The sequence below is a fragment of the Clupea harengus genome, chromosome 7 (genome assembly GCF_900700415.2).
Source record: "Clupea harengus chromosome 7, Ch_v2.0.2, whole genome shotgun sequence".
Taxonomy (NCBI): Eukaryota; Metazoa; Chordata; class Actinopteri; order Clupeiformes; family Clupeidae; genus Clupea; species Clupea harengus.
In genome coordinates this window covers 21652421-21662865 of record NC_045158.1, presented here as the reverse complement: position 1 = coordinate 21662865, position 10445 = coordinate 21652421, and the positions used below count along the sequence as shown (strand labels likewise).

The window sequence follows — 10445 nt, the reverse complement described above, 5'->3', positions numbered from 1 at the left end:
AGCAGGTTCACCCTGAGCAACTGTGATAGATGTGAAAGGGTCTGGAGAAGCCAAGGAGAACGCTATGCTGCCTGCAACATCGTTCAGCAAGACCGGTTTGGTGGTGGGTCAGTGATGGTCTGGGGAGGCATATCCATGGAGGGACGCACAGACCTCAACAGGCTAGAGAACGGCAGTCTGACTGCCATTAGGTATCGGGATGAAATCCTTGAACCCATGGTCAGACCCTACGCTGGTGCAGTAGGTCCTGGGTTCCTCCTGATGCACGACAATGCCCGGCCCCATGTGGCAAGGGCATGCAGGCAGTACCTGGAGGATGAAGAAATCGATGCAATTGAATGGCCCTCACGATCACCTGACCTAAACCCGATAGAACACCTCTGGGACATTATGTTTCGGTCCATCAGACGCCGCCAGGTTGCTCCTCAGACTTTACAGGAGCTCACTGATGCCCTTAGACAGATCTGGGAGGACATCCCACAAGACACCATCCGTTGTCTCATTAGGAGCATGCCGCGACGTTGTCAAGCATGCATACAAGCACGTGGGGGCCACACAAGATATTGAGAAGCATTTTGAGTTGCAGAAATAGAATTTTGGCAAAATGGACTAGCCTGCCACATCATTTTTTCACTTTGATTTTTGGGGTGTCAATAAAATTGAGCCCTCTGTAGGCTGAAAACTTTTATTTCCATCAAAGATGTGGTATCCTTTCGTTCCTAAGACATGAAACTGTCCATATCAGTATAGATATCCAACACAATTTTTTTTCACATTGAGATCTGATGTGTTTTCAAAGTGTTCCTTTAATTTTTTTGAGCAGTGTATATATATATATATCCTGTATATATATATATACAGGATGTTTTATAATGCAGTATATATATATATATATATGGAATGAAAAACTAGCAAGAGAGCCTGAGAAAGTGCACATCAGAAATCGTCACATGTGATATTGATTTTATTGGCACAGTAGTATATCAGAATACATGGTCTATGTCAGAGATACACTTTAAATGATCTAAATTTAAATAGAAATGTCGCACTCAGAAAGGAATGGTTTGATCAAAGCACATTTGGTGGTATAAAACAAGACAGATGCTTAGCAATATTTATTATGCTATCTTAAATCTCTACAAATACATAGAAATGTCCCCAGAAAAGTCTTGAAAAGTTTAGATATGTGTCTAATGCTAGCTAATGGTTTGTTACATTGTGTTCAAGTCTAGATAGTTTTAACAGCTGCTTTTTCTCCACGGCACGGAGTGCAGTGCAAGTATCAAGCAGTATCTCTGAGCTTCCTTTATGCCTACCAGAAACCCTTCATCACTTGACTGTAGCCTGATGAACACCACAGCTTCTGTTTCTCTTAGTCCCCCATTCGGGTGTTCTTGTTCCAAGTGAAGATGTTAGGCGTGGTTGGATTAACTGACCACTATATGACAGTGACATATGCAGTCTATTAAAAGAATATCGATATACAGTTCATCCTATCTCCTAACACTGTGGCATCTTCAGGCTACGAGACTTTAAGTCCTAAACACGACAGTGATCACAACCATACACCACCAGTAAGCATATCCTCTTACATGACACACACACACACACACACACACGCACACACACACACACACACACACACGCACACGCACACGCACACGCACACACACACACACACCATAAAACCCTTTGATATCCGAATGTTATCATTTGTTCTCACATTAAAAAGGGAGACATCATCTAAGAATGGAGTAATTTACGCTGTATTATCTTATATAATAAAATAGATTCTAATTGACAAACTCACGTCTGTCATTAATCTTACACAATAATGAGTGGAACCTTCACACCGATTGTTTAAGACATTAGTGCTAGTCAGTATTTCAGCAGGAATTGACACCATTTGCCAGGCCATGTACACACACCAGTGAAGGAATACCAATTAGGCATCCCATAATAAGACAGGGAGCACTATCTGGCATGTTAATTACATCTATGTTAATTATGCATGTTATGTCGTAATAAATATTCCACACAAGGAGGTTGAATCACAGGTCTTGCATGTCTCAGTATTTCTGTGTTCCATTAGTCCAGTACATAGCAGTGAGAGGGAAGTGCATATCGAGCTGATAAAAGAACGGAGCAGAGATCACTACAGGGAATTTCAAAGGACCTGAAGGATCACACCTCCTCAAACAAAGGCCTGAAACGTCCTGTACTGATGTTGGGCTGCTTCCAGCGGGCCTCTTTACGCTAGCAGGTACAGCAGGGGACTAGTGAAACGCTACAGTGCACTGTGCATATCCTGAACTCATCTTATCCTCGTACGAAGCATAACCTACATGAGTCACTGATGAACTGAAGGGAGGGAGGCAGGGAGATCATTGAAGTGAAAGTGAAGAAATAGAATTTTGGCAAAATGGACTAGCCTGCCACATCATTTTTTCACTTTGATTTTTGGGGTGTCAATAAAATTGAGCCCTCTGTAGGCTGAAAACTTTTATTTCCATCAAAGATGTGGTATCCTTTCGTTCCTAAGACATGAAACTGTCCATATCAGTATAGATATCCAACACAATTTTTTTTCACATTGAGATCTGATGTGTTTTCAAAGTGTTCCTTTAATTTTTTTGAGCAGTGTATATATATATATATATATATATCCTGTATATATATATATATATACAGGATGTTTTATAATGCAATATATATATATATATATATGGAATGAAAAACTAGCAAGAGAGCCTGAGAAAGTGCACATCAGAAATCGTCACATGTGATATTGATTTTATTGGCACAGTAGTATATCAGAATACATGGTCTATGTCAGAGATACACTTTAAATGATCTAAATTTAAATAGAAATGTCGCACTCAGAAAGGAATGGTTTGATCAAAGCACATTTGGTGGTATAAAACAAGACAGATGCTTAGCAATATTTATTATGCTATCTTAAATCTCTACAAATACATAGAAATGTCCCCAGAAAAGTCTTGAAAAGTTTAGATATGTGTCTAATGCTAGCTAATGGTTTGTTACATTGTGTTCAAGTCTAGATAGTTTTAACAGCTGCTTTTTCTCCACGGCACGGAGTGCAGTGCAAGTATCGAGCAGTATCTCTGAGCTTCCTTTATGCCTACCAGAAACCCTTCATCACTTGACTGTAGCCTGATGAACACCACAGCTTCTGTTTCTCTTAGTCCCCCATTTGGGTGTTCTTGTTCCAAGTGAAGATGTTAGGCGTGGTTGGATTAACTGACCACTATATGACAGTGACATATGCAGTCTATTAAAAGAATATCGATATACAGTTCATCCTATCTCCTAACACTGTGGCATCTTCAGGCTACGAGACTTTAAGTCCTAAACACGACAGTGATCACAACCATACACCACCAGTAAGCATATCCTCTTACATGACACACACACACACACACACACACACGCACACACACACACACACACACACACACACACGCACACACACACGCACACACACACCATAAAACCCTTTGATATCCGAATGTTATCATTTGTTCTCACATTAAAAAGGGAGACATCATCTAAGAATGGAGTAATTTACGCTGTATTATCTTATATAATAAAATAGATTCTAATTGACAAACTCACGTCTGTCATTAATCTTACACAATAATGAGTGGAACCTTCACACCGATTGTTTAAGACAGTAGTGCTAGTCAGTATTTCAGCAGGAATTGACACCATTTGCCAGGCCATGTACACACACCAGTGAAGGAATACCAATTAGGCATCCCATAATAAGACAGGGAGCACTATCTGGCATGTTAATTACATCTATGTTAATTATGCATGTTATGTCGTAATAAATATTCCACACAAGGAGGTTGAATCACAGGTCTTGCATGTCTCAGTATTTCTGTGTTCCATTAGTCCAGTACATAGCAGTGAGAGGGAAGTGCATATCGAGCTGATAAAAGAACGGAGCAGAGATCACTACAGGGAATTTCAAAGGACCTGAAGGATCACACCTCCTCAAACAAAGGCCTGAAACGTCCTGTACTGATGTTGGGCTGCTTCCAGCGGGCCTCTTTACGCTAGCAGGTACAGCAGGGGACTAGTGAAACGCTACAGTGCACTGTGCATATCCTGAACTCATCTTATCCTCGTACGAAGCATAACCTACATGAGTCACTGATGAACTGAAGGGAGGGAGGCAGGGAGATCATTGAAGTGAAAGTGAAAGAGTCCAGTTAGTGTAAGGCTGGACACAAGGGCCTGAGCCACGATACAAGACTAGATTATTACTTCTGGAAAAGGCAGTGAGAAGAATCTATCTACTATAAAAACGCAGCTATGTGCAACCCAGCACAGTTTCCAGTATTTACAGTGATGCATGCTAAGGCTAGGCTACACCCCCCGATGGCAGGCGATGCTGGGCCGTTTCGACGCCAGACCTGAGCCATAACTCAGCCAGACCTGAGCCAGAGTCAGCTGCACTCTGGGGCTCTTCCATTGGAGCTGTACAAAGTCCACAGATAAATAAGTGTTGGCAATAACGATACGGCCTCACAAAGGAAACACGCCAAAGACATTTAGAAAATACTGGGTGAGCTTGGCTACATGTTCTCGCCCTAAGAGAGTGTGGAGGTAGAAAAGAACACACCACCACACACTATGAACAATCAGTATGGGATGAAATCTATAATACATCTAAATTAATAAATACAGTTGGTTTAGCTTACGGAGAAAAACAAATCTTATTTCACAGCGTTGAGTATGATCACGTGTGAGTCACAGAGCGTCATGAAATGTCGTATCTCAGCAGTGCAGTGTCCATCAGAAGAACATCAACTGGAAGATTATAAAAATAAACATAAAGCTATCATTGTGCAGGCTCAGGTCTCTGGGTGGCAGACATGGTGAGTGTGTGTGTGTGTCTGTGTGCGTGCCTGTGTGTGCGTGTGTGTGCGTGTGTGAATGTGTGTGAGTATGTGTGTGGGTCTGAGTGTGTGTGTGTATGTTTGTGGGTCTAAGTGTGTGTGAGTATGTGTGTGGGTCTGAGTGTGTGTGTGTATGTTGTATGCACCAGTGTGAGTGTGTGCGTGTGTGAATGCACGCATGTGTATGTGTATGAGTATGTGTGTGGGTCTGAGTGTGTGTGTGTATGTTGTATGCACAAGTGTGTGTGTGTGTGTGTGTGTGTTTGGCTCCAGAGCAGATTGGTACAGTGTGTCAAAGTGACTCTCTGGCTAAGTGTTGTTGTGGCTCGGTGTCGTAGGCCCGGGGGGGAGGGGGGTGGGGTGTTAGTGAGTGAGTGGCTCCACACGTTTGGACCCAGTCGAAGAAGCAATGCTGGTCCTGTCTCCGGTCTCCTGCCCCCTCGTCGCCCAAAAAGCTTCCAGTCTCTCTTTGTCTCCTTCTCCCTCTCTCTCTCGCTTCCCCCCCTCTCTCTCTCTCTTTCTTTTCTCCACTCAAACCACGGTGCTGACGGATGGGTCCGACAGGTTCAGCTGCCCTGTGATATCCGTGGGGTAGGGCTGAGGACAAGAGGAAAGACAAGCACAAACACGGAAAAAAAGAATTTACTCACTATACACGGATGCAGACACACCACACACACACACACACACACACACACACACACACACACTACCCGGGGAGTAGGTGACTCTGCCTCTCACCTGGCCCAGACGTGGCTTGGATCGGAGCAGAGTCACCTCTGATCCCAGTCTGTCAGTTCTTTAATTTATTTATTTTCAGCCAGTCCATCTCGGATCCATGAAGAAAGCTAGAGACCCCGCCCCCCGTGAAGGGCTGTCTGCCCTTGATTCGGAATGCTTGTGAGGTCGCAGGAAGTGACATATAAAAACCAGCGAACTGAGCAAGCTCACGGCGCAATAGCTATGAAGGCAGATACTGAACCTGGATCATAGCCAGACCAGCCCCATCTTCAGTCACCATCATGGTCCATGCAAACATATTCGGATGGGTGGACTAAGAGTCTTAGTCCTACCAACATGTTGGCATGACTTACTTTGATTTATTTTATTATTATCATTACAGCGGATTGTGTGGTGTTACGAATAAGAATTGCACGTAGTAACATTAAAATCTTGCTGACAGTGTTGCGTAACTTCCAATTAGGTATCATTGGGTAGTCTACATGTCATTTTGATACGAATACCCACTAAGTGCTTTTTTAAATGAAACTGACAGCTGATGTTCAAGTCAATCATGTCTTATTTTGTGGAGAAATTCTCATTCAGTTACACCACACACCATTTCAACCAATTACTTAGCCTCCGTCACAAGCTATTTCCTGACCGGTTCATCATTCCGAATCAGGAGCCACAGCGCCCCCTGGGGGCAGGCAGTTGAACAGCATGAGATAGAGATCTAATCTACTACAGTTCACAGGCCATGCTGAGAGGAGAAGATAGAAACAGGGGGATATGTGGTGTGGACACCGACAGTCAAAACTCCATTCAAATCCATTGATAAAGAAACACTGATATCAAATCAAACGATGAGTCACGTCTGGGATGGAGAGACAGCAGTTAAAGAGTCACGTCTGTGCTGAGTTTAGTCCTGCCTAGTCTGAACACACACCGACACACTCTCATCTGAAAATACCACTCTCCCTACAGAGCACTAATTAAACGTCAGAAGTGATGAATCTGATATCCTTAACTGGAGATTGATTCTTGAAGCGACTGAAGCCATTTGTCACCTCCTTCTGTTGTTCTACCCTGACAGAAACCCGTCTCAAACTTGGGCTAAAGTCAAGGAAGTCAGCAAAAAGTTGTCAGTCTCCCAGTATGGTGCAGGATTACTCTGTGATACATTATTTACACAATTCTGGCTGTAGTGGAGTCCGTCGGCAGGGGAAAATAAAGAAAAGTAGAAACTTCTTTACACTGTGTGCCGGAGTATTCTTTTGCACACTGGTCATTAAAAATTAAAACAGAATTGATTTTCAGCCTCTTTTTTTAACAGATATAAAAAATACACAGTATTGACTGTGGAACAGCAAGGACACAGTGTTCTCCTAATCTAAACCCGAAACTGTATTTGTGAGATCGCTTCTGGAACCACAGAGACCTCAGGGCCTGGCACCTAGAACCAGGGATCACATGATGAAGTAAAAACTGTGTACAGTGCCCTTAAACCCACGAGAGCTTCTCAACATTTCTTCTGTGATTAATTCATACTGAGAGGAGACAGAGTCTTCTGTGGAGTTTATAACTGGCTGATCTGATTCAGTACAAGCCTCGAGCACTTCAGAAGTTTGCAAACGCAACTCTGAAAGCTCAGTATGGAATAGGAGCCATATTTGTACCGGTGAACAGAATTAACCCGCCATAACACGGCTGTAAAAAAAAAAGAAGACATTGCATTTGTAAAAAAACTGGGACCTTACCCTCCTGTGGAAGAAAAGGGTCAAGAATATTTTTTATCATTTATTTTCCAAAGCATGTCAATTTCTTTGGCCGTCATAGTGATGCAGTGCATTGAGTGGGCGTTATGGGGGAGATGACAGGACGTGACATCACGGTAACGGATGAGACAGAGATAAAAAGAGGCAAGCGCAGGACATGGACAGAGACTCTGTTACGGGACAGGGATGTGTGAAGAGGTGGGAGGTGGGGTAAGGGAGGTGGGGGTGGGGGGATTGGGGCAGACGCAGACACACACATATAAAGATCAACAAACCAAATATGTGGAGCACAGAGGAAAATCACATCCAGGTTAGCAGCAGGAGAAAGACCAGCGTGGAGGACCGCTACTGTACCTTAGCCCCGTAGCCCCGCAGGGAGAAAAAAGCTCAACACTACAGCACCCCTACAGAGGATCCGCCTGCTACATGCTCCCTAGCGCCACCTAGCGTCCCTGATTGGGCTTTCCCACAAGAAGTCTGGATGGCATACTGATGACTGACTTACAGACACGTGGCCATGACTGGAGCTCTATGTGTGAGATGAGAAAGAGTCTGAGATGAGATGGTTTGGAGAAGAGCTGCGATGACAGGATAGAGAGAGAGAGGTGATAAGGGGGGGAGGGGGGAAGAGTGGGGACTTGGGGACTGATAGGGAAAGAGAGAGGGAGAGAGAGATCTGGATAGAGAGATAGAGAGATTTACAGGGAGGGCGTCGTTTCTTTCGACTCCTTACCGTGTCTTTGGAGGCCCTACGTCTCTTGATGTTGGAGGCCATGGAGGAACTGACGGACCTAAAAGAGCCTTTCGTTTTGGGGTCGGGCTCTGCTCTACCAACTTTTCTATCCTAAAATAAATATATGTAGAAGAATTATTTTCCCTCACTGGTGGAGTGTGTTTGGCTTAACCCTCTCAGACAGCCATTTCTCTCAATCTGCAACTTAGATCATTCCCCCCCGCTTGCTACACCTGCTTCAGATAAGCATACTCTACTGTGCTTTTCTTCAGATAACTATACTCTTCAGTACTTTAAATCAGATAACTATATTCTATATGACTTTTATTCAGATAACTATACTCTTCAGTACTTTTCTACACGTAACTATACTCTTCAGTACTTTTCTTCCTTCCTCATTGTTCAGCCAATTAAATCCCCCGATAACACTCATCTCTGGCCCAGATCTGGCCCTGACGTGGTTTGGACCGCGGCCTGATCCGTTCCAGATTTGGGTGCTATCTGGGCAGTGTGTCCTGTCCACTTCCATGAATGTTCTCATCTGTCACAAAATAGGCATCCTGCGGCTCCTCCAGAGGACTCAGAGACATACATTTTGAGCGTGTGGACAGAGACTCAGCTGAATGTTAACTAGCGTTCACTTACAGCTTTAAACCCTAGGAAGGAAGAGGGCTGTTTTGGATGGCATGATAGAAAATATACAGAACCATCCACAATTCTCCTCAAAAATGAAAACCAAAGGCACTAGCACAGTAAAGTAGGCAAAATAAAAAAGCTAATTAAAAAAATTAATAAAAAAGAAAGGCAGTAGAGACAAAAAGTGGTCACTTTGGAGAAGGGATGATAATACTTCAAAATGGAAAACATGACTAACTAATCAGTAAATAGAAAAACTTAAGACAACTGCTATGCATTATACCTGTGGCACGGTATAATGGTCCTCACGGCACAGTCTGGGGCGAGAGCGAGGCACTGAGAGAGGGGCGGGGCAGTTTTAGGGTAAGGGGGGGTGGGGCAGTTGGCAGGGGTTGGGGAGGGGGTTGTGAGTTCAGCCACAGGACATGCAGTACATGAAACTCAAAAAGGAAATGCAGAATGAATGATATGATATTTTACCAAGGCCAACAACATCCCATTCAATCTGTCAAGCATGGGCTTTATTGCACTCAATGAAACCCAGGAATGTTACAGCTTCGGACTCATTGACCAATCAACACCAAACATTCAGTTTTTGTACTCATATAATACTGTACCTGATGCTTCCAGTGATAATCAGATCTTTTATCTTTTTTAAAGACATGTGGATTGGTTGGATGTGGAAGCTAGACCAATACATAGATCATGTTCGGGAGAAAAAAAACACCCATGAATCTTCTTCACAACAGCGGTATGCTCAGGAGAGGCAGGTCATCAGCTCCTTGGCTGGGAGTAGACCCAATGAGACTGAGCGCTCAGATTCTCTTTGAACTCTCGCAGCTTTCATCTCCATCACTGAGGGCCTGGCAAGCCGCTGAGGCATCTAAAGACACCCAGGGTCCACACCTGCACCTGGCTAATGGGGTTTGATGTGCAAATGTTGCCATGGCAAACTTAGCCAATCAGAATCAGGGTTAGAATGTTCAGAACTACATCACCATGGTGATATCACTGATTCTAGAATTCTGAGAGTATGCAAAAACTGTGCTCAACCACAATAGATTCTAACTGAAAATGGAGGAGTTCATTGGTTGGTGTGCATTAGCTGCAGTCTTGTATTTGAACTCTAATAAAATCCAGGCTGGTGTGTGGGTTAAAATATTCAGATGAGCCCTGACCTGCCACAGGATGTTAGAGAGCCTTCAAAAAATAAAAAAATAAAGAACAGTTTCCCATTCTCAGCAGAGCTGGAAGGGTTTTTGTTCTCGCAGCTTGTTTGTTTCTAGCCTAATTATAAGTCCCATCGCAGCGCTCCTGGTGGGCTGTGTGTGGGAGGATTTGGCTCACGGTTATGAACTTGGCAAACATTGGCATGGAACCTCTAACATGAGCAATGCTGACTTTAGGGCTGTTCTTGTGGAAGCCAAGGCAGAGAAACGGCATTTTTTTCCCGTTCTGCCATATGTTTTAAAGATGCTTCCGCTTGCTCTGCTCTCAGCTAAATGCAGGTTTAGGTCTATGTATAGCATGGCTCATCAGAGCTTTCAAAACGTTCTTAACGCAAACGTTAAAGAAACATTTCCTTTGTGTACCATATGTTTGGTCTCATGCTTGTAATGGCGCGATGTATGCCTGTCCAGAGAGGAAATG

The 10445-nt window shown here is 43.6% G+C and overlaps 1 protein-coding gene across 3 annotated transcripts in view; it reads right to left on the bottom strand.

Moving 5' to 3' along the window:
- Positions 1 to 5449: 5449 nt before the first annotated feature.
- grin1b (glutamate receptor, ionotropic, N-methyl D-aspartate 1b) overlaps positions 5450 to 10445 on the bottom strand; it is a 29551-nt gene continuing 24555 nt past the window's right edge. For 2 of the 3 annotated variants that reach the window (XM_012817777.3, XM_031570846.2), the window contains one exon: positions 5450 to 5525. In XM_012817777.3, coding sequence (XP_012673231.1) covers positions 5460 to 5525 — 66 coding nt within the window. In that variant the 3' untranslated portion in view covers positions 5450 to 5459. Of the gene's footprint in view, positions 5526 to 8159; positions 8271 to 10445 lie in introns of all 3 variants that reach the window. The other variant, XM_012817776.3, reaches the window with a different exon arrangement.